At 46.5% G+C, this 24478-nt stretch overlaps 2 protein-coding genes across 2 annotated transcripts in view; both read left to right on the forward strand.

Moving 5' to 3' along the window:
- Window positions 1–991, forward strand: part of LOC119383088 (uncharacterized) — an 89634-nt gene extending 88643 nt beyond the window's left edge. The window contains exons 9-10 of the mRNA XM_049413049.1: window positions 406–612; window positions 902–991. Coding sequence (XP_049269006.1) covers window positions 406–612; window positions 902–991 — 297 coding nt within the window. The remainder of the gene's footprint in view (window positions 1–405; window positions 613–901) is intronic.
- The window catches only part of LOC119379154 (1-phosphatidylinositol 4,5-bisphosphate phosphodiesterase epsilon-1), a 187872-nt gene continuing 163802 nt past the window's right edge, over window positions 409–24478 (forward strand). The window contains exons 1-4 of the mRNA XM_037648352.2: window positions 409–612; window positions 1101–1383; window positions 3971–4179; window positions 15982–16044. Coding sequence (XP_037504280.1) covers window positions 1329–1383; window positions 3971–4179; window positions 15982–16044 — 327 coding nt within the window. The 5' untranslated portion in view covers window positions 409–612; window positions 1101–1328. The remainder of the gene's footprint in view (window positions 613–1100; window positions 1384–3970; window positions 4180–15981; window positions 16045–24478) is intronic.

Consider the following 24478-nt stretch of genomic DNA (forward strand, 5'->3'; position numbering starts at 1 on the left):
TCTATTCGGCGTATCCAGCTCGAAAAATGTGTTTGTTGCAGCTGAGAGAAATGCTTGGCAGAAAATCTTACTTCTGTGAAAGATTTGTATATATACATCATTATGGCTTTTAGCAGTGATTATAGAAGAAAAGAATAATTAAACGCTCTTATTAGCATTCCACGTGCCAACAGTTCGTTTTTCTTTTTTTAGCATACGGCGAGGTGGGCAAAGTTACGAGTGAGAAATGTGATCAAAATAGGCGCTGTAATGAAGCTTCAGTACACAGAAACGAACAGGGAAAAAGACGTGGCCAGAGGAAGTGCTGTCTCGTCTTTTGGGCGCTGGTTTCAGCATTATTCTATAAAGCGCGGACTGACGCACAATAAAGAAAGCACAGGGACAGACAGCATTGCTCACTTACAGGTAACTGTGGTGGCTCCCGACGGTGGACCCGAACCATCGCCAGCGTCATCTCCGGCTGGGCGGCGAACCTTCAAGTTTTCGAGTCTCAAGAAGCGCGCAAGCAAGACGCCGGCCGTCAACCAAGACCAGCCCTCCCGGACGACCAGCGAGGCCGACATTGCGGCTTTTCAGAAGGAGCTGCAGAACTTACCAAACTTCGAGACGCTGGTGAGCTTACTTTGCCCCTCGGTGCCGTCTCCCAAAATACGTAAACGTTATTTTTCTCAGTGGAAATCTATTGAAGGAACCTTAGAATTCTTGGCTCTTCGTACTGCGACGCGGCTGTCAAGAAAATAAGAAATGAAATGTCGCACTGCCCTTCTTTCTGTGGTATACTTGTTTCAGAAGCGCAGTTTTGCCGGAATAATTCAGTGTTGTGCAGTGCTTATACCGGTGTTACAAGTGCGCAGAAATAGATGCCCATACGCAAAGCTCATGGAACGATTTGCTTCAAAAGCTGGTGGCTGGCGACAAAGCCAGATTCCAGACCACATCGAAGAATCTGCGCGCGTACGCAGTGTGGGACAGCAAGCGTGTGCCAGAATAATGTAATTTATGCGAGTAATGTAATCTCGTGCTATTGGTAGTGCCTTGAGCGGGCGTCCAGTGGGAGCCCAACTTCCTGTCGACACTTGTTTCTTTTTTTTTTTTTTCAGGCTGGCTCGAGTGACACCTTTACGGACGGAGGTGCAGGCGGTCTCGACGGGGTGGGCTACGCACGACCGCGCTCCTGCTCGGTGCCTCGCGTCACTTTCGAAGCGGCATCGCTACAACTGCCGCACGGACATGGCCCACTCATCCGCAGTGCCACCACGGAGGGGGCCTACACGGGTTCCTCGGTGAGCAAGCCCGCTGCAGCATCTGCGACCGCCGCTGGGCCCGCCATGCCGCAGATGGCCACCCCTGTCCCGCAGCCCGTCCAACAGTCTCTCCTCACGGGTAAGGACAACCGCGGCCGTCCACGTCGCAAAACCTAACAAAAAAAAAACTTGGAAGACGCTTAAGCTTTGCGTTTAAGAGTGGAACCGTGCCACTTTCGCTTTTCACTTTCTAAAGGCGTCCTCCACTCGCCGATGAAGAAGATCGCGTAGCTCGCCTGACACTTGTAGACGGCACCGATTCCATCACATGAGTATCAAGAGCGCCGTGGCGTGAGGGTAGGAAAGTCCGTGCGCGTGGCATTTTTGAAAAGTTGCGAAGTACCAACTACGTGTCTGTAAGACAATGCGCGCACCTTTGTAGCAGCACGCTTTGCCGCCGCCGCCGCCGCTGCTGATGATGATGATGACTATGACTTATGGCCGAGCTCTTTTTTAATAGGTGGCGAATTTTAAACAACCCACTCGTTACGCAAGTCACGTGGTGTGACGCCTGCTGCGATCCTACGCTTCCGCCACGCAATATTGCATCTATTAACGTGACTCCTTGCTCGACATGACAACTGTATTACCGAATATTGAAACTGATTCGGTCTTTTTCCGAAGCAGATTCAAGCACTGGCGTGGCCATGTGGTAGATTACTTGACTGACACGCAAAATTCCTGTGTTCGGTTCCGGCTAGAACCCTGATTTTTATTATTTGCATCCATGGGGAATTTTCGTTTATGGACAACGCCGCCAACCCCGACACCGCATTTTTTGCAAAACGGGTTCTTTAACGCTATCGCGTTAATATTCGATACACGTACGATATTTTTAACCCTAAGTTGGCAAAATAGAGAAAGCTTGAGAAAAATGAAAGTGTGCAGGGCGAACGCTAAATTAGCGCTCGCCCTGGGCACTGTCTTCTGGGCACACAACCTGTGATAGCACACGAACTACGTACTTTTCAATACTTCAAGGTCGAATTGATAATGTAATTCAATATTCATTTGAACACTTTGGAAAATAGCTGACATACATAATTAAAATTGTGTCTTGCTCCGATCCTTGCCGTTTTGCTGCATCCACGCTCGCATATCGATTCAACTGGGTGCATTGTGTGGGCACAGCCAACGTTCTTCCTGAGAGAGAAAGGGATGTGCCTTTTGCTGGAGGTGCTGCTGGTTCGATAGCTGCTGGTTCCTTACCTCTCGCTCACAACCCTTACTTGTACGTATCGATTTGCTCTGCTCACTTCCTCGCATAACAAGGGCATTACTCTAGGCTGCTCGAAACATCGTCACCAAGAGGCCCGATGAAGGTGTCCCTTATCGCCCCAGGCGCCCTGTCGCCCATCGCAGCTGCCGTCTCTGATGCAGAGGGACAGAGCAGCGACAGTCGGTTATTTAGTCTGCGTGCATCCGCCGCACATTGCCTCCAACCAGTGGCATCGAGACTTGTCGACGCCGTTGGCGTCTCCCGGGGCGTGTCTCTGACGCGCTTTTTAAATGGGTGAGCGTAGCGCTGTGCGTCACATCCGTATTTCCTGTAGCAAGGTCGACAACTGGGCTAGTTGGTAGGGTTCCATCGTGGTGAAAGTAGCGCGAAGAACTCGGACGAAGAAGGAGACATCGCGAGCGCTTCCTGACAATTGAAAGGTTTATTAGATGAAACATAAAAACACGGCGCGCAAAATTATGGAAGCCCTCTTCATTAAGAATGCTGGTGAAATGTGTGTCAGCTCCCCTTCAGTGGCGTTATCGCAAAGCGAACTCAGTTTTCTTGGAGGCGCGTTAGATAGATACCTTTTTGGTTGTTTGGGATTTTGAAGGTCTTTGAAGATATGTTACTAAGCCTACGTGCTACCTTTCTGATGTTAAGACGTTAAATTTGTTTGGTGAACTTTTTTGCTTTTCTTGCCTTTTTGCAAGTTGGCAAGTTTCCTGCGTGGCGGTGACTGCGAAGTTCGTTTGAGTTCACTTCTTCTTATGTTTCATCTAATAAACTTTTCAGTTGTCAGTAAGCGCTCGTTGTGTCTCCTTCGTCCGTATTGTTAGCGCTGCTTTAACCACATGGAATCCGTATTTTCATTTGTGAAAACACACACACACACACACACGAAGGCACGCACACACTCACTCACTCACTCACTCTCTCTCCGCGATGTGTTTTTTGTCTAGTCTGTGTTGCGCATTCCACTATCGAGTATGCTGTACCAACACACCCAATCTCCTACCCTAGAACGTTAGACGCACGAAGAAGCGTAATCCTGACTAATCGTATGAATTTTGCACATTGGGAAGCTATGCGGTATCATTGGTGGATTTGCCTCATGAACAATATTGTTCCAGAAGCTTGTTCCAAATTGTTCCAGAACCATCGCCAGCAGTAGGCTGCGTCCGCTTGTCATCTAACACGCTACGCGGGCGTCCTCTCTGAACGGTTGCATGCGGGTAAAGCACGCATGCCTGCAGCTGTTATCCTGATCAAATGCTCACAACGGCTCGCAACCATACGGAGAGTATATGGCGACGTCCAGGAAAGTTTCCCATTAGGAAAGTTCAGGAATGTGAAGCCATCTGTCGCTAGTGTTGCTGCGTCAAGCGAGCGTGAAAATCTTTCCAAGTGCAGCTTCACCGAGTGATGGCGGTCGGTTTTATCGCAGCTTGCGAGGCGGTTGCTCCAGCGCACGGGCCTCTGTGCGAACTGCCCGGCGTTCACCTGACCATCCTGAAGCTGCTCTACGAGTGGACCTGCATTTGCCCCGGTGACCTGCGCATCCGCGAGTTCCGAGACTTTGTCAACCGTCTCGCGTGCATGGGCGACGCCTACAAGGAGTGGGCCGACGAGCTGCGCAGGAACGCCGACCTCAAGGTGAGCGCCCTACTCGCTTTTATCGTCGTTTTTAAGTTGGCGCTTCTTTAGTATTCACCGCGCAGAAAAAAAAAACGAACTCTTGAATTGCTACTGAAATCAGAACGGTTTTCGTACTTGAGAACTCCTTACCACTGACCGGCAGCCTTCAACATCACGGTTGTTTTGCGCCTTCTCTTACTAACTGCCCTAGCACAGCAACTGCTTTGTAAGTACGGCTCAAAAAATCCGTATTCCCAAAAAAAATCACAGCATATCCACGTGGTGAATGATGATGAGTGGGGCGAAGCTCCGGAGAGAATCATTGGTAAACCGTGAATGTCCTGTGTAACGCCCCATCAATCATCATATGAAGAGTGCGGTGTGTATATTACAAACATCAAACTTTTATTTTTCTTAATTAGATGATGCTTGGCTTGCGTTGTCCCTTCATTATCACGGCTTTATGGTCCGTGAAGTGAAGGGACAGCGGTTCTTGTACGGGTTGCAACTGGAAATCAGAAAATACCAGGTCTATACACGTCCCTCGGATGGTCGTTGGTTTCATATGATCAAAGGACGTGCACGTGAGAGCATATTTGGCTGCCATATGCTGTACGAACCACTCATTGTTCTTTTCGGTAATATCGACATTCAGGTCACCAACTAACACAAATGGTCTATTCTTGTACTTGTCATAATTACACAATGCCGTGTCAATAAATGTCTTGATATTCCCACTCGACAAATTAGGTGCAAGGTAAATGGTAATGATGATGCATCCATCAAAATCGATGGCAGCATATTCACCGTTGTGGCTTTGTGTCGTTGGCAGTAGTTTGAGATCTTGTGCCTTTTCTGACTCCGAGCTAAAGAGAAAGCGTGCCAAGAGGGAGCCCCATGGCGCGTTACTTCTGAAATGTTGTCTTCGGGTGTCGTTGAAAACACGAGACGTAGTAAAGAAGAAAGAACGCCACACAGGCGAACACGCACGAGAGTGTCACTCGTCAACGTCGTCTTCTTCTTCTACTGCATACCAGAACGCGTGCAGTAAAGAAGAAAGAATGCCACACAGGCGAACACGCACGAGAGTCTCACTCGTCAACGTCGTCGTCTTCTTCTACTGCATACCAGAACGCGCGCTTCTCACGACCTAGAGGTGGCTACTACAAACAAACGAACAAACGGAGGATGGACAGACCCACGGCATAAGGAGCTTCGCCCCTAAAAGAATGCTCGTACACTAGATCTCTGAATTCGAACAGACGTGAGCCAATCTGGGTACTGAATATACTATTTTCGAATGAGGTCATATAGTGACAAAAAGCTTTCAATAACGAAAAGTTATGTGAATTCAGCCGCAAATTTCTCGAATTATAGCGTCGGTAGATACGTAGCCATTGTCGAAGTATACGCAAGCAAGACCGCGAGATACTGTCACGGCAATGCGACTCTCCACCCGCCACGGTGGTCTAGCGGTTATGGAGCTCGACTGCTGACCCGCAGGTCGCGGGATCGAGTCCCGGCCGCGGCGGCCGCATTTTCGATGGAGGCGAAAATGCTTGAGGCCCGTGCACTTAGATTTAGGTGCACGTTAAAGGGCCCCTGAACCGCCCAGAGGTCGAATTTAGGTGTGGTGTGGCAGTTGTACACGAATCTACAACGGACATGTGAGAATTTTTCGAAACGGTGCCTTAATAGCGAAGTTAAGCGGGGGACAGACGGTCCGATTTTCCATGCGGTCCGACGGCCGACGCGGCGGTGGGGGAGAGGGAATGGTGGCTGTACGATTCTGTGAAAGGTCACCATTCCGGTTTCCCCTCCGCCGTCTCGGACGTCGAATCGCATGAAAAATCGTACCGTCTGCATCGCCCTTTAAGCGCGTTTGATGATCCAAACGCGGCGATTACTTCGCTGCCCTGCGTTCGTCGGCTGGTCTCCTCTCCCAAAGCCACTTTGCCCTCCTCGCCTAGTGCCCCTCCCAATCTCACGTGACATGCGTCATCGCCGACACGCTCTTCGAAACAGCGTCCACTTCTGGACCCGTATTCTCAAACGATCGCGAAAGGCTATAGTATCGCGTTTAGTGACGTAGAATGTGGTGCGTTCAATAACTTAACTCCTGTGACGTCATTGTTGCACTGGCCGTCAGGGGCGTAGCCAAGGGGGGGGGGGGGGGGTTGGGGGGTTCAACCCCCCCCCGAAATTTTTCAGTTTTGCTTGCGTATATATATACACGCGCACATACAAACGCACGCACGAACAAACATAAAGTATGGTTGAACCCCCCCCCCCCCCCCGAAAAAAATTTCTGGCTACGCCCCTGCTGGCCGTTGGTGTTACGAATGTCTCACAACACAGGAGTTAATGAGAACTAACAGACAATAACGCCAAAGAAAGTATAGGGGGTGTTATATGTAGTATTTAGAATATAAATGTGAAGAAAGTATGACCGCCGCCGTAGCTCAGTGGTAGAGCATCGGACGCGTTATTCGAAGGTCGCAGGTTCGGTCCCTGCCGGCGGCAAGTTATCTTTTCGTCCACTTTACTTTCTTCACATTTATATTCTAAATACTACATATAACACCCCCTATACTTTCTTTGGCGTTATTGTCTGTTAGTTCTCATTAATATTGTGTCTAACAAAGAAAAACGAGCCCTTAAGAGTCATATTCTTTCTTTCATTCATAGCAAGGGTCTCGTTCTGGCAGACTTGATGCCTTCAGGTAGTATGCGAGGGATTATTGGTCAGCTGCCAGCTCGTAAAAAGATCACGTGCTACGTGACGCCAGAAAGGCAGAAAAAGAGTGTTCCACACTCGCCGCCATGGCTGCGATTGGCGCTGACTAACACTCCAAGGTTTAAATGCACATATATACCCCATGAAGTCGACGGGAGGATGACCGCCGCCGTAGCTCAGTGGTAGAGCATCGGACGCGTTATTCGAAGGTCGCAGGTTCGGTCCCTGCCGGCGGCAAGTTATCTTTTCGTCCACTTTACTTTCTTCACATTTATATTCTAAATACTACATATAACACCCCCTATACTTTCTTTGGCGTTATTGTCTGTTAGTTCTCATTAATATTGTGTCTAACAAAGAAAAACGAGCCCTTAAGAGTCATATTCTTTCTTTCATTTAACACAGGAGTTAGCGTACCGTACGAGCGCAGAGCGACCCGAGTGCGGCGCTGTCGAGCGTATGCTGGCTTCTACGCAGTGGTCAGGCTTGGCTGTGGCTACTTGAAATATAGGACGTGTTGAAAATACTTTCAACGTTTTTCTTTTTTTTTTTGTGCAATTGTTTAATGCACAGTATAATATTTAAAGAATGCAACTTTGTGTGAAATGTATTTTCGTGGAGATGCGTGGATTTTTTCCGATGCACCTCTATGATACTGACGTCGTGCCACCGTAACTGAGAGGGCGCAGCCTCCTCTCACCGTAAATGAGGCATTATGCGTAGCCGCCTCTATTTTTCTCCTAAGTGAAATCGGTCTTGCTGATGACTACCTCTAAACGCCTTCTGTTTTTTTTTTCTTCTTCTTTAGAATTACAAATGTTCTGCGTGTTGCGCTTCAATGAAGTAGAACTTGAAAGCAAGGAATTTTTACAGGACTGAAAACTTCAGAAAACTCATGCGGCCCTTCGTATATATGTAATTACGAAATGCATTTTTAGGAGATTGAAGCCGGATACTTCACTGCTCTTGGGTTCAAATGTATAGCATTGTACACAACGTGTAAGGCCAGCACTATAAAAATTCATTAAAAGATTATTAACCAATTACTATATCGGTTACACGCTCAACTTACAAAACGTTCAAATGGGCACATTGAGAAATAACGCAGCAACGCATGTCCACATGTGCATGTATATCTGTGTGCGTGCGTGCGCGCGCGCGCGCGCGCGCGTGGTGTGTGTGTGTGTGTGTGTGTGTGTGTGTGTGTGTGTGTGTGTGTGTGTGTGTGTGTGTGTGTGTGTGTGTGTGTGTGTGTGTGTGTGTGTGTGTGTGTGTGTGTGTGTGTGTGTGTGTGTGTGTGTGTGTGTGTTATTTTGCGATAGTTCAGTTTTCTAAAACGAGTTTCTAAAATGAATGACAAGTACACTTCCTACAAAAAGAAGTAAGCATTAGATTGTAACCTGAACGACGCTAATGATGATACTATAGATAGGGTGCAGTTTGCAATTTTTAATGACAGTTATCCCCTCAGCGTTAAAAAAAAACTCTAATCAAGCAAAGCACGGCCAATTTACCGAAGTGCGTTGCAGTTTACTTCGCTATAGAGATGAGTTACAAATACCATGCGTTGTTAATAGCAAATACGGGGATTTGAAAGTTAAAATTATATTAAATATAGCGTTGTTTTTGTTGCATGGTCCATGTTTGGGTTAATCATCTTTTCCTCTGGAATATGCAATGCGTCATGAACTCAGGCAAATGTAATTCTCATTTAGTTAGTTAGTTAGTTAGTTAGTTAGTTAGTTAGTTAGTTAGTTAGTTAGTTAGTTAGTTAGTTAGTTAGTTAGTTAGTTAGTTAGTTAGTTAGTTAGTTAGTTAGTTAGTTAGTTAGTTAGTTAGTTAGTTAGTTAGTTAGTTAGTTAGTTAGTTAGTTAGTTAGTTAGTTAGTTAGTTAGTTAGTTAGTTAGTTAGTTAGTTAGTTAGTTAGTTAGTTAGTTAGTTAGTTATACCCCTGTCACACGGACAGCCTTAACCGCGGTTAAGCTAACTACGGTTACGGTTAACCGCGTTTAGTGGTAGCTACACGGCAGACGTAACCGCAGTTGGTCTCCTAACCGTAGTTATCGCAAACCGAGCTAGGCAAGCACGGTTTACCCTCACAAACCGAGAAGCTGACAAGATGGCGGAGCTGTGAGTGCACCAGCCGTGAACTGGCGCACGTTATTCGGCAGCTTCGCGGAGGATTTTCACGGAACGCGTCTCCAGTTGGCGAACAATAGCCAAGCAAAACTATTGAAAACGAGTTTTGCTTGGCAAAACGAGGCTCGCCGTGGAAAGGCCAACAACAAAGATTATTCCGTCCACGGCGTGTTTGCGAGAGGGTACAGTATTATCGCTACAGGTTTCTTGAGGGGAAGTGCTTTTTGCATTGTTCGTGTCTAGCCGCCTCACAGAGCTGCAAACACTGAATATGTAGTCGAAAGTGGAACGATTCAATACACTGTCGGGGGGTGTTAGCGAAGGTGTATCGTACCACGAAACTTGCTTAGGGTGTGCCCAAACTTCTTGCTGACCATACGAGCAGCACGTGGTTTCGTCGGCTTGCTCAACTGAGCTAACTGAGCTCGTGTAGCAATGGCAAACCCGCGTTCGCGTTAACTGCGATTAATCCTGTAACCACGGTTAAGCATAACCGCAGTTAAAGCTGCCCGTGTGACAGAGGTATTAGTTAGTTAGTTAGTTAGTTAGTTAGTTAGTTAGTTAGTTAGTTAGTTAGTTAGTTAGTTAGTTAGTTAGTTAGTTAGTTAGTTCGTTAGTTAGTTAGTTATTTAGTTAGTTAGTTAGTTAGTTAGTTAGTTAGTTAGTTAGTTAGTTAGTTAGTTAGTTAGTTAGTTAGTTAGTTAGTTAGTTAGTTAGTTAGTTAGTTAGTTAGTTAGTTAGTTAGTTAGTTAGTTAGTTAGTTAGTTAGTTAGTTAGTTAGTTAGTTAGAAAGGTTTTAATGGCGCCACAGCGACACAGGCTGTGCTGCGCCTTTATTTCTCTGTGTATGTCAGGGTTTCATCGTCACCATCATCAATGTCAGCCTATTTTATGTCGACTGCAGGACGAAGGCCTCTTCAGGTGATCGCCAGTTGACCCTATCTTGTGCGAGCTAATTGCGATTCTGTTTATGTTCAAGTTATCATCTAAAGTGTGGTACACTGGAGATATTACGTGGCTCTGGGGTGAGCTCACTCATAGCACTCGTTCTGAAATCCACTTCATGCGATATTTGTCAATATTTGTAAAAGGTGGATATGTCCTGTGCATTCCTCTGACCGCAAGAAGAAACAGTTAGGTCCCCAAAAGCGCCATTGTTAAGCTAGGAGCAGTCTATTCACGTCTACGACTTCTTTGCTTGCGTTTACAAGGAGGGATATCTTGCGATATTACAATTCTATGTGACGAAGGAGGCATGGGCGTCAGTCAGAACACCACTTTATTCCGACTGTCCTCATATTCCTCCTCTTCATTGCCCACATTCACCCGTGAACCGTTACATATATCCATATCACTGTACATCATATAATCTTCTTGATTTCTTGGGTCGTTAAATTTTAAAATTTTGAACGAGCTCAAGAGGTGGCTAGCTAATCAGTGCGCCTATATTTGCTACGAATAAACCCTTACTGCTTTTATGAACGCTTCCCCAAATGAATCACTATCATCTGACCATTATAATAACGGCTCAAAATAAGAAGACATAAATTTTACATAGTGTACCATATAATTAGGTCGAATAATTCGAAATGGGATACCTTTCGCACTTGGTCTTCTTGTTTTCGACAGGGACAGTTCATTGGTTTGTAATTTGCTCAATACCAATATTTTTCGTTTACACGCACGATATTGCTAAGACACGTGGATCAAAGCGGCCCTATAGGCTAAGAAAAAGCAACGATGATATTTTGATCGGCCTTTTGACCTCCACCTGCTGTCGAGGGATCCAACAGGGTTGCATAAACCGCTTATTGGCTCGAAGCCGTTAATGTGTGCTTTCACCTAAAATTGGGAACCACGAAGGCATGTCGGGGAAAAAAAGACCGTACGAGCGACGACAGGCTGAATTGCGTGAACCAGAGGGCGCAGTAGAGGCGCTGACATCGTGCCTGTGTTCGCAGATCGTCGAACCGATCGTTTCGCCGAAATCGGACCCGTCCATTCAACGACAGCGATTCTCGCCATAGCGACCGTCGGCGCGAATGCAGCCCGCAGTCACGTCGCTCGATACCTGCCGTTCAGAATCCTCCTTTATACCGCGTTCTGGTTGCCCCCCCCCCCCCCTTTTTTTTTTCTCACGTCGGCTGCACTTAGAGGATTCTTTCTCTCTGGACAAGATTTTGTGGTCTTGAAGGGCGTTCCGCGTGACAAAGAGCCGTCGGGCGGGGAACGAGAAAAACAGTGTGTGTGTGTGGGGGGGGGGGGGGGGCAGCTCGGCCTTGACCTCTACGTCCGTGTAGTTCCAATGGCCATGTGTCTGCACCGAGGACCTGACACGTGCGCTCTGTTAAAGGGGCCCTGTAACACTTTTTCAGCATGGTCAGAAACCGCTGCAGGTCGGTAGTCGAGGTTTCTGAGAACACGCGAGCCAAACATTATAGCGCAGCACGCGGCCTGGAATTTACAATTAATTTTCAATGTCAGCTAGAAATCGTTCCCACTTCTCTCAACAAATGATGCCATATACCAGAATGACCGCGCCATAGACCCAAATTCACGTCTGTTAGCTGACTTGAGCATCGTTAGCTGCATAGTTGCCGAAGCCGCCGCGGGAGGCCGCCACGTGCTCGCGATCACAGTAAAAGTAAGCAGCGCGTTCGAAGAAGAAAAAGCAAAAAGTAAATGTGCTCAAGGTCATGACGCGTGCGTGACGTATCTCCTTTCTCCCGTGCCACCTCTCCCTGCTTAGTTTCGAGATCCCTCGTCGGGACGAGAGAAGAGAAAAGGCAGTTATAGCTTGCGAAAAATCTCTAGCTCCGCTCGTACTTGACGGATTCTGAACATTTTTGGGGTGGTCGATTCGCGAGGCAATAAACTCCATTAATGAAGCTACTCAGTGGTTACTTGGAGAATTGTTGCAGGGCTCCTTAAACGTATAGATGCTTCTGCGACTCCCAGGGCATTTTTTTACTTCATGCGTTGAACACTGGACATTCCAAGACAGATGAAGTGCGAAATGTCGAGGCATCCATTCGCACTCCATTCTGCTGCGTGATAAGAAGAGGGAAAAAAATTACGAGACAATGAAAACTGTAAGACGCGCTTTCCATTTCATGTTCTTTATTTTACGGATTTCAGCCTCATTACTTCGCTTTATAAGACCATACACGTTATGTTGCCTTTTATCTTATTTTGAGCGTTAAGCAACCGCTTGGATAAAGCCTATACAGTGACAGCCTTTCTGATTGTGGGCATTAAAATCGTCAGCTTAAATTGTTTTAACAAACGCTGTAAAGCTACCACTGGGGAATGCACGCAGAAGCAGAACAAAAGGAAAGCTAGCGGCATACACACAAACACCCCCCGAAAAAAATTCCGCCCTGGTCATGCTACGGGGGCTGCCAGCGTGCCGACAGTCGCTTCGGCTGACACATACCAGCGTCACGAGAAGAGTGAGTGTAATGCCCTAGTTGACTGATGCATTAGCGTTAGAACATTCATGCAAACGAAAAACCGGCGGCGTTCATCGGATGCCTCGTGGCATGGGACAGAAAGGGCGTTCGTTCCTATCAATAATACTTCAGTAGCGCGCTTACTACTTCAGGAGCAAGATTAAGCTGGCGGACTCACCAATGTGCGTCCAATGCAACGTCCAAGAAGATTTACATCATGTTCTTTGTGAATGCAAGCGATACGCATCAGAGAGACAGTCTCTGAAGGCAGCCTTGCATCTTCAACGGGGATCGTGCTTAGAGTTGCGACATGTTCTGGGCCCATGGCAAAGCAGCACCTGTGCGCTACGTGCCACGAAAGCGCTGTTGAATTTCTTGCGGGCCACGAGCCTGAACCAAACTTTGTAAACTTGTGTGACTGTATGTGTTATGTGGTTATCACTGTATAAATCATAATCGTCACCCAGCACCTGGAGTAGCATGTCAGGCGAACAGCCAGGCAAACATCTCCAGCTTCATTAAAAGGTTTATCTCTCTGTTCTGTCCATACCAACTCGCCACGTGTGTGTGTGTGTGTGTGTGTGTGTGTGTGTGTGTGTGTGTGTGTGTGTGTGTGTGTGTGTGTGTGTGTGTGTGTGTGTGTGTGTGCGTGTGTGTGTGTGTGTGTGTGTGAGTGTGTGTATATATGTATGTATGTATGCATATATATATATATATATATATATATATATATATATATATATATATATATATATATATATATATATATATATATATATATAAAAATCAGACCAAACCTCATATGCGCGAAAATGCGCGCGACAGCGACGAGCGATACTATGAGCGACGAAACGAGCCGTTCGCGCGACGTGTCGCGTGGTCGATATCGCGCGATCGCTAGGTTTTTCAGATTTGGAATCCGTCGCTCGTCGCCCGGAAGTGCTGTGCTCAAGCAGCCAATAGCAAAACACCGGAACAAGATGCATCAGTGACGTACGGCTGATTGCCGCCACTTTCTTATCGACGCGCTTTAACAAACAACGTTCATCAACATGGCCAACGGCGACGAGCGCAACGTTCACGTTGTTGAACACGAACGTGCGTTACGGGACGTCAGGGACGGGAACTACAAGTGCCGCGCCGTCTGTGACGCGGCTTGGCGGCACGTAGCAGCAGTGATGGGATCGAAAAAAATGCTGCAAGACAATGATAAACATTTTATGTACCATTATGCAACAAAACATCGTATTTTACTTTGCATACCGCTGACACCGGACCACTTTTGGTACGAGTAAACGCCCTCATGCCAGCAACAGTGGAGATCGCTTGCCGAAGCCGTCGCGTGAATGGGGTTTGCCCATCCAAGCGACCGCTTGCGCGAAGGCGATTTTCGTCGCGTCGCTCGTCGCTGTCGCGTGCATTTTCGCGTATATGGGGTTTGGCCTTAACACCAGGTAAGCATCTGGGGCCGAATTAAAAAAATCTCTCTTGCAAGCACATTTTCGCATAAGTGAAAATTTGCAGTGTTACTGCAGCCACGAATAGAAACTCACAGGATCCCTTATACAATCGCCTAGGACGACTCGAAGGCCAAGGCCATCGTCTTTTTCTCTCAGTCACTGTATTTATCCCCCTCCCCCCCCCCCCCCCCCCCCGATAGTTTTCTGCGCCTAACGTGATTTTGCGCAGCCTCCGTGATCAGCCCGCCTTTCGTGCGATGACGTCACAAATTGGGGGGGGGGGGGCGCTGCGGTCATACTTGGCCTCCCCTGATGCGGAACCCTGCGCACGCCTATGCGAACAACATGGCGACGATGGAACATAGAACTGCGGTGTGCTTTGGTTGCTATGACTCAGAACTATCTTATTAATGTTGGTGTCTCTGACGATAGCCGCGATGTTGGCTGTCCCTTGCTTATTTCGGCAAACACCGAGTCTTTTGCTTCCCTTTCTTTTTAACGCAATGGGCAATATTTATATGACGCGGCGGCGGCATTTAGATGGAGGCGAAATGCTGGAGGCCCGTGTAATTAGCTTTAGGTGCACGTTAAAAAACACCAGATGGGGAGAATTTCCGCAGCTTTCTACTACGGCGTCCCTCATAAGCATATCGTGGCTTTGGGCCGTAAGACCCCAACAATTATTATTAAAACATTGGCACGATCGGCTAAGTTGAAACTGTACTTTTGCTTCTTTCGTGTGCATTTACTTTTGCCATGTTAACACGAAAGTGTTTTATGCCGGGGTCCACCAAGATTCCAGTGACGTATTTCCGTCACGGAAATGACGTCGAAAAAATTTACACGATCAGATGACAAAAGTTCCGTCAACGGGCATCGAACCCACGACCGCTCTTTCCGCAACAACAGTTGCCGGGCACGCTATCCACTGCGCCACGGTCACAGACTCTAGCGGCTTTACAAACGCGCCTATTATATCTACCACTCTCCCGGTCGGCGGGGTGGTGTTGCCCTCTGGGAGCGGTAAAGAAAGTAATTCGTCATTACTGTGGACTCCGCGATTAGCACCTGCAACGCTTTACACGTCCCATTCGGCGCGTTTTCAATAGAAGTTCAATTTTGTCACTGCGTTAACACACCGCGAGGTGGTGACCTTTGCCCAAGCGTCGTAAAAGCGTCGGCCTAGCTCATAGCATCACGCTAATCGAAACCAAAAATAGCTCTGCGACGCGCGCCTGCGTCACATGGCTGTAACACCGCGTTCCCCGCTCACGCGCTCGCCCCGAGAAAAATCGCGGCCGGGCTACCGGGACGGTACGACGCGCTTTGCGTTTGCCTCTAGTCCGGCCGTGGTATTCAATCACATTTTAACATGCCGCGTAATGGCGACCAAGTTCCGCGTCCAATATGCGACGCTCTTCTGGTTATCACACCTCGTTCTATGATTACGCTTTCACCGTTAACTACTACAGCTACCACAAGGGTTTGTTTAATCTATCAACATGGACGTTAGTCGTCGGCATGGAGATGTACCACCAATCATCAAAGCGGGTGCATACGCGTTAAATGGTGCCACAGCTGCCAGACATCAATATACATTGTGCAAACTCTCTTATATCAATGTATAGTAAACATTCAGTTAATTCTGTAAGGGCACGCTTTACTTTCGTGTTAATCCGATTCCTGTGACGGAGGGATCAACCATGTTTTTTTTTTTTTCATTCTTAATGTCACGATTCCCATCATGCACTTTGAGTGTGAGAAGCACACCTTTCTGCCTAATGCAAAATCTATTCGCTGAAATCATTTTAAAACAGTGTTTTCAGGCAACAATAAATTAATAGCAGGAAATAATAAAATATTACCTGCTGTTATTTTATTATTACCTGCTTTTTTTTTTACTAACCTGTTAGCTCATCCCAGGTTGCAATTGCATAGCACTGTCGTATGCAGCTGGCAGCACGATTGAGCGCTGTGTCACACTGAGCACGCATTAAACAGAATTTTCTGGCGTTTCTTTATTTTCTTTTAGGAACTGGAGAAGGACGATGTCAAACCAAATGATCTCGAGGCGATTCACGATGAGTACAGCAAGGTGAGTCATCAGGTTTCGCTGCGTTTGCGTTATGCCCATAGTGATCACTATTTTCACTGCTTTACCTCTTCTTTTAAGAAATTTCGCCTGCTGATTCTTAAGTTAAAAGAAGCATGGCTGTCGTACAGTAAAACCTCGCTTCAATTAACTTTTTTTTTTCGCTATATCTATTACTTCATTCTAACGACTGCCCGCCCGCTGCGTACCTCCGAGAAACAGCGAAAGGTCGTTTTATGTGGTGTCCTTGAACCAGCCAGATGACTGCTTTCCATAATGGAGCTGTCAATGCTAATCCATCTTCACCATCATCGTACGGTTTCACAAGCGGCGCCGCAACGGGACGGGTGTTATGCAGTGTCCGTATACAACACTCGTCGTCGTAGGCTGGCGGACGCTTATAAACCACACACAAGCCGCTGTGATCCAGTGACTCACGTGAGTCGATCGAAAGACGTTAACACATTCGTATTCGCTGATGGGTCTACAAGAGAGGGTAACTACACGTCTGGTTTTTACGTCCCAAAAATCAACGAAAGTAACAATTACCATTTGTCGCAAGAGACGTCACCTCTACCTTGGCAGAAATAATTGAGAATCTGCAGACGACGTGACACTATACTAATGATGACGTCATTAATAAATGGGTAATACATGCTTACTCAAAGTCAGCACTGGAGTCATTGGTACAATATTGTCCCTGTGCCGATTCCTGCTCGCGAGTCCTGCTCGCGCAGTGCTTGGCCATTTTGCAGTGTTGCTTCGGCGCTGTCACCATTTTGCCAACGTCACCCTGTGGCCGGTGCGAGGCTTGTCTGTGACCTGACACCTAAACGCGTTTTAAAACTCATCACGGATTCTTCGGCAAGGGGATTTCAAACAGAAACAGAAGAATCCGTAATTTAAAATAAATCACGGATTCTTGAACACACGCTAGGCAAAGCCCAGGAAACAATGGCGTCCATATGAACCAATGCACAATATTTTGTTGTGTGCCCTTGCGAGCATGCAATATACCCGTTTTAAGACTGTTGCTAGTGCCTGCTTTGCCTTTAGCCATTTCATGCTTACGTCCACTCTGGAATACGGAAGAGCCAGCCATTTTTTTAATACTGCATTAATGCTTCAAAGAAATGTTCGCCAACACGAGAATCGAGCCTTTGGCAATGCGCCACGAAAACTCGAAAGGCTCAGCAGAGGTGTCTGTCGCAAGCGAAGGCGCCGCACGCGGGAGATGCCCGGATCTGCTGTTGTCCAAGTTCAAAGACGAGAGAGCAGTGTCTTTCTCGCCTTCGCTACCCTTAGTACAGGCGCCATCTCCTGGTCGTCACTTATTTCTTCACAAAGCGCGTGGACACTGACGGCACTAAGCGTTGAGCCTTTCAAGATTTCGCGCTTTTCGGCTACACGCCGTTATCTCCGCTTGCGCAGTCGAAAACGCACAAAACGAAGTGAAATCAGTTCATCGCGCATGATAGTCATGCGAGACAAGGCAGAACGGGTGTGCGACTGCACGGCAAAGCAGGACGGGAGACAATTCAAAACTATAATTCCTCGTATATCGACCAATCGTGAGCTTATTTCCGCATGACGTCACGTGAACAGACTTTGTCGCCACGAATTGTGCCCAAAAAAAGACGGGAAACGCCAGGAGAGAATAACGCGCTCATATTTTCTTAAGTTACTTGGGGGCCCTTTAAAAGATTTTTTAAGACTCATTCCAGCTATATAACGGCGGCGCGGCTTCGCTAGAGCCTATTACGAAGCATGACAGAGATGGAAATTAAATATAAAATTCAGTCTCTTTCTTGCACATGTTCAGCAGGATATTACGCATAAAACCTTCGCAACGCAAGCCACACGACCTATCGACCAAGGCGTAGCATGCCATAGCAGCAGCAGAGCCCAGGAGAGAACGGAAGCTGACGGCGTTGGCAAAGTGCGGTGCGAGGCAGCAGCGGCAGTGCGCGTGCCTGGCGCCGACTCAGCAGCGTCGCTTATTCGCCGAGTCGCCACGTAGTCGACACTTCCTGCTGGCTCAAACGAATTACAACTAGCCTCGCGCACTGCCTTGTCGTAGCCCTAATCGGCACGTAATGATCAGTAAATTATAGTAATGAACAGGGCCCGCATTCACGTAAACGTCTTATATATATACGCTAAAAATTTTTGTAAGAAAATATTTCAGCCAATCACGATGCGGGACATATTATTATTGAAGCCTGCTGACCAATGGGAAGACGCACTTACCAAAGAGAAGTTTTGTGAATTCGGCCCCAGGTTGGTTGTAGCCGTTCATGGAAAGTTTTTCTTTGTTAAAACGTGAATTTAGGTACATGGGTCAATATGAGAATTTCAAGGCGAATCACGATTACTTCTTTATACATGTTAGTTCGTTATAACCCACTTTTTAGTCCGCAATCCAACTTGTTGGTTGCAAAATAAACGCTACGCACCTTTTGTTTTGCGTTGTCATGATCCTTCGTTTTTAATTTCATTCGTGGGTGCTGTGAAGCGACTTTCTGTGCGCCAGATATGACAATAATATTTGCTCTCAGTGCATTTATTTATTTATTTATTTATTTAATTATTTATTTATTTATTTATTTATTTAGTTAGTTAGTTAGTTAGTTCGTTAGTTACTTCGTTCGTTCGTTCGTTCGTTCGTTAGTTAGTTAGTTAGTTAGTTAGTTAGTTAGTTAGTTAGTTAGTTAGTTAGTTAGTTAGTTAGTTAGTTAGTTAGTTAGTTAGTTAGTTAGTTAGTTAGTTAGTTAGTTAGTTAGTTAGTTAGTTAGTTAGTTAGTTAGTTAGTTAGTTAGTTAGTTAGTTAGTTAGTTAGTTAGTTAGTTAGTTAGTTAGTGCAACATTAATAGTACATTGGTCAAAGTGTTCGTGCCAGAAAATCTAGCACGACTTAACCGAAAGCTTTTTTCTCTCGTATAGGCCGTTTACATTGGCTGGTAGCCTTCAATAATATGTACAGCTTCAGAATTTTTTGAAATTTTCTCTTACAAAACAATTCTAGCGTAGGAACTGTTTGTGAATACGGGTCCATAAGTTTATAACAAAATCCTCGTGCTTATTCGCTGACGGCAACAGTAAGAGACGGCGTCAAATTCTTGCAGTTCCCGTGACCTTAGGAAAAGCTGAGTATATGCGCTATCTGAGCACGTAGTCAAGTACTAAGATTTCCAGTCTGTACTGCAGTAGTATCTGCGAACAAAACAGATGTTACAAACTGAACCACCATTCGACCTTTTAAATAATCCTCGCCTCTCCCCGATCCTCTCTGCCATAGGCCCTCCCTGTCGTTTTACTTCCCACGGTTGACCGCAGTTCAGGTGTCAGCAGCCAAATCTAGACAGTTAAAGTGCGTGCTGTAGTGTTTTATTTTCTAATAATTGAATTCTGGGGTTTTGCGTGCCAAAAGCACTATATTTCAATGAGGCACACCATGCAATGGGGGACTCCGGATTATTTTTAACCACCTGGGGTTCAATAAAGTACACTTAAATCTAAGTACACGGGTGTTCTTGCATTTCGCCCCCATTGATTTGCGGCTGCCGTGGCCGTGAGTCGAACCCGCCTCCTTGAGTTAAGAGTTCCCGCGCCAGGCGCGCAAGTTTGTCTCTGACAAGCATTGGGTTAAGTCCGGTGTTACGGGTACATGACAGAGGCTTCGACATCCGTTGCTCGCTTTAATTAACCAACTATGACCTGAGTTTTCAGATATTCAAACTTCAACGGCAGGCTGTAAAAAAGTCTTTCTCCTGCATGTAGCAAACAAACACTGCGTGGTGCACTGTTAATGCGGCTCCCCGTATTTTCGTTGGATAAAGCGTTGTGACCTCCAGCGGTTATCCATTTCGGAGGTACGGGGGCAGCTATAAGTTTCTTGTGTTGTTATTTTGTAGCGCTTCGACCTTGATCAGGCGGCTATACCTCGAAACTTTCACTCTCTTGTGCTTTGAATGGGGGCCTCAACTGCTTTACGGAGCGTAAGCGAAAAGCGCAGGATACTTCCTTGTCCCATATCTGGGTCGTGCCGCGGTTACATTGCTTCCACAAACCAGCAACGAAATGAAGTCTGCTGATACTGGCAGATTTTTCCCTGCCTGTGATGGGAAACTTCTGTGAGGTGCGTAGGTTCTCCCGAATATGACGCAGAAATTCATAGCTCTAGCCTTCTCTTGCACCCATTCCGCATTCTATATTTATGTTCGATGTAGAGCAACTATTTCACGAGGCAAATTAGTCGGTGACGGAACCCGAGCTCTTCAGTTGACAGTAACTGCTGGATGCGAGAACGGTGGGAAACTGCTGCGCATTGCAGCAGGGCTGCCTTCTGTATGTCATGGACAGTGACAGATGGCGGGGCATCAAGAAAATGACTGGATAGTTCAATCACACTTTTACGGTATACTGACCGCTACTCAGAAAAAATATTTACTCGTGAACACGTCACGAACTCTGTAATCTTACAGATTCTGAGAGAAACGGCCACCACGAAGCTCCGTGCGCAGTCTGTCAAGTCAGCAGAATTTGCACATTAATGCGTGAGCGCTTGTAAATGGCAGAATTTCCACTTTGCTTCCGTTTTTTTTTTTTTTTTTTCGTACGCCAGCTTTTACATATGAGAACGAACCACCGTAACGTCTTGACTGGTTGGCGTATTTCGAACGCTGTAAATCACGGTGAGACGCAACGTTTGCATTTGGGCTACTTCATAGGTCTTGTAAAAAACAGTAGAATATTGAACAGCGCTTTGTTCTGCGGTTCTTTTATTCTTCATGTCCAATATACTGCTATTTGACGCCCTATAAGGCCGACACAATGAGAGGAAAACGCACTACTCTTTACCCTGCTCTCGCACACAGTGTTCGTCAATGAAAGCCTTCAGAAAGCGCCCAGTACGTGAGCAGAAACGTCGCTCGTTAAAGTTAAAACAGGGTGACACCAACTTCTGGCATCCGAGTAACATTGCAAGTTGAGGCCACTGTTCCTTGGCGGCTTCTCTCTTTCCGCGAATTCCCCGCCCTCGGTGAGCGCCAACGTCAGCTCCGGCCGACAGGCCCTCTTGCTAGTTTTAAGCTGCACACACTTTCGTCCACTGAACCGAAGCAGCCCCCGGCAACCTTGCGAAAAGTGATCCGTCTCTTTCTGGCTCACTCTAAACCGCGAGCCACTGCGTAATACGCGCTCCCAAGGCCGGCGCTTGGTAATTTGCGAATCCCCATCCACCTAGCTGGGCTCCCTCTCTGGCATTATTTTTTTCTATCTCCCTCCTCTGGCGTGCCTCGTACTTTGCTCGTGCAGCGGACGTGCTCAGGCAGGTAATGAATCTCGCCGGTAAGGGCGTCTGAGACGACCTCGCGCGCTGGCTGGAGGTCGCCGTGCTGAACGGCCAGGCTCCGAGTCTCACGTGCGGCGGCACGCCATGTTGCTATACATAAGTCGGCTCCCGCCTCGGCTGGGCTCCGAGATCAGGTCAGGTGAGAACCGTCCATCGAACCGCATCGCTGCGTCTTTCCCCTTCGCGTCTCCACTGTGTGTAGCGCCGCAACACATAGCGTACCCGTCGCGTCGTATGAGAAAAAAACACAAAGAAACGAGATTATTTTTCTTCCTGGCACCGCGGGATGTTTACTTCGAACCCTGTTGCGTTGATCGCATGGGTGGGAGCGCAGCTGGAAGACATGGGCGCTCAGCTTCAAACGTCAATTCTCTCCGTTACAAGGCGGCACAGCTAGAGGCGCCGTGGTGTCCTCCCTCGAGTAGTCGTCGCCACAGAGACGTTCCTTCATTCGATACCTATCAATATGTAAATGTAAGCCGCGGCCTCTTGGTTCGCATCTGAACACAATTTTCGTTTCTCGGCGGCCGCCTGTCGCGTATAGCTGTCCATGTGGAAAAATACGACCGCTTTGTCGTGCACATTTCGTAATCGAGAGCGCCGTTCTTGTTGTACCACAACAACCTATTCTGTCACGTGAATGTGTGCGCATATTGAAAACGAAATGGCGTGCACGTATACTTCTATAAAGACTGTCAGCCATATGCCTCACATTTTGGAACTTAATTGTCGCCCGCTTCCGTTTCCTAAGCGAAACCAAGCTTTTTATTTAGGGTTGTGCGAATGTCATGTTTTCGACTTCGAAGCGAATTCGAATAATGAAAGCCAAGTGCGAATCAAATCAAATATTTTTCGAATATTTTCGAAAACGAATACTACAACTACTGACTTTTACAAAAAAAAAATCAATAATGGCGCATAAAAAAGTAAGTTTGTTGTACAGCAAATAATGTACAGGAAATTTATGCACTGTACAACAACGTTGCTTTACAGTACAGTAAGGTATTTGTGCTGGCACGCGAAACAAAAAATACTAATAATAAACCATGCAGTAAGGACAGTTTACAGATGAAAATACAAACAAAAAGAAAAAAATGTATAAACAAAGTCAGGAAACAGGTCAAAAATGCAATGACACTACGTTAGAAATATAGAAGGACTACGAAAAATAAACTCGCATACAATAATACGCAAGGTAAGCTGAAAGACAAAGGAGAACAGGACTTGTACAGTGTGCGAGACTATGTATGAACAGGGCTAAGCTTGAAGGAAAACAATGACTGTGAGCAATGAAAAACATCGAGATCAAGAAAGTGAGAATTATAAAGACTTTGTATCATGCGGACGGTTGAGTGTTGGCAGAGGCAGGCGGGTGCATGAAACGGTCTATGCTGTCTGGTTGTCTTACGCGCGCATTTCGAAAAATGTTACAACTAAGAGTTTCTGGGCAGGATACGATACTGTGAACGAGCTTGAAAAGAAATAGCAGATGAGAGCGATTTTGTCGGCAGTGAAGAGAGTACAGTCACAGTAATCCAGCAGGCCTAGAACGAGATTCGGAGTCATTTCTAGCAAAGCGATGGTTATGCAGTATTTTGTCGCATATAACCCACACAAAAAAAAAGCCAGAAAAATGTGCTTAAAAAGTGGGGGTGCGGGTTATATGCAGAGATTATATACATATTCTTTTTTTTTTTTTTAGAGTTAAAGTTAGATGTGCGAGTTATATGCAGGGGCGGGTTATATGCGAGAAAATACGGTATATGCTTAGGAATTGTTTTTTGGATTCGCTTAGTAGTGTTACTGTTGGATTTAGAAATGTCAGTCCAGATCACAGCCGCATATTTCAAGTTAAGGAAGACCTATATTGCGGTGTACTATTTACGGAATGCTTCAGGAGAACTGAATTCTCTAGATATCCTGCAAACACAGCCGAGAGAACGAAGAGCCCACGTAGCAACGCGCTTAGTGTGAGCAGAAGGGTCGTCCTTTAAACCAGCAACGTCACCAGCAACGTCATCTTTTAAATTGCACCCTTCATGGTGGCCTGTCAAAGCAATTCAATATTGGATTTATAATGGCGATACTTTTCAGAATGCCCGGTACGTATAAGATGATTATTCCTCGAACGGCGCAGCGGTCCGTGCTTTTAACGCGCTTGCGTTAAATGGTTTGTTTCGCAAAAAGTCCGATGTCGGTGTCGATGGTTTTAAGCGAAAAATCATCATCTTGTCCGTGACCGAAAAATCGAGAAAGATGCAAATAAAATAAATAATAAAAAACTTAGCATCGAGTGAGACTCGAACCCAGGCCGCCTGCGTGGCTAGCAGGTGTTTTACCACAGAGCTACGCTATTGCTTTTTTTTTCCTTATTGCAGGGAAAGAAACCTTATCACTCTAAGAGCGACGCTATTGCTTGAAAGTGCTTCGGAAAGAAACACTATGTGAATGTCATGTAACCGAAGGAGTCTCCTTAACGCATGTAATATTGCGTGGCAGAAGCGTAGAATCGCGCCAGGCGTCAAAGCATGTGAATTGTGCAACGAGTGAGTGGTTCAAAGCTGCCCCACCCATTACAAAGTGTGCAGCTGCGAGGGTGCGTGTGGCGCCTTACGGCCGCGTAGTGGATACATGGCCAATTTTCAAAAGGAAGAATTATCGCGTAGTGGGCACTTAACAACTGTACTTGCAGTAGGCATTCCGGGATAGTTTGAAACGGCCAATGTTACGCGCACAGTCGTTCGTTTCCTTACAGCACGGTTGAGGCATGTACCGAGAACAGAAGCGAGGCTCGCAATTGAGAAGGCGATGTGAACGGAGACCGATTACGCTATCGCGTTCTACTCTTGAAGGCAAAGCTCAAGCGTCCTCCAAGTCTTTTTCTTTTATTTTGATTACTGTGGCACGCACCTTAAAAGGGGTCGGCGTGATAACTTAACAGCGATGAACAAAAGTAAACCAGTTAACGTTTGCACCAGAACAGTGAGCCGATCGAACCTGTGGAAGAATGGAAGTGATTTATGCAAGGAGTCCATATCCGTGTTATGGTTCGCTAAAGGGCGACGCTGCTAATTCTTTCATATT

This window comes from Rhipicephalus sanguineus, chromosome 1 (genome assembly GCF_013339695.2).
Source record: "Rhipicephalus sanguineus isolate Rsan-2018 chromosome 1, BIME_Rsan_1.4, whole genome shotgun sequence".
Taxonomy (NCBI): Eukaryota; Metazoa; Arthropoda; class Arachnida; order Ixodida; family Ixodidae; genus Rhipicephalus; species Rhipicephalus sanguineus.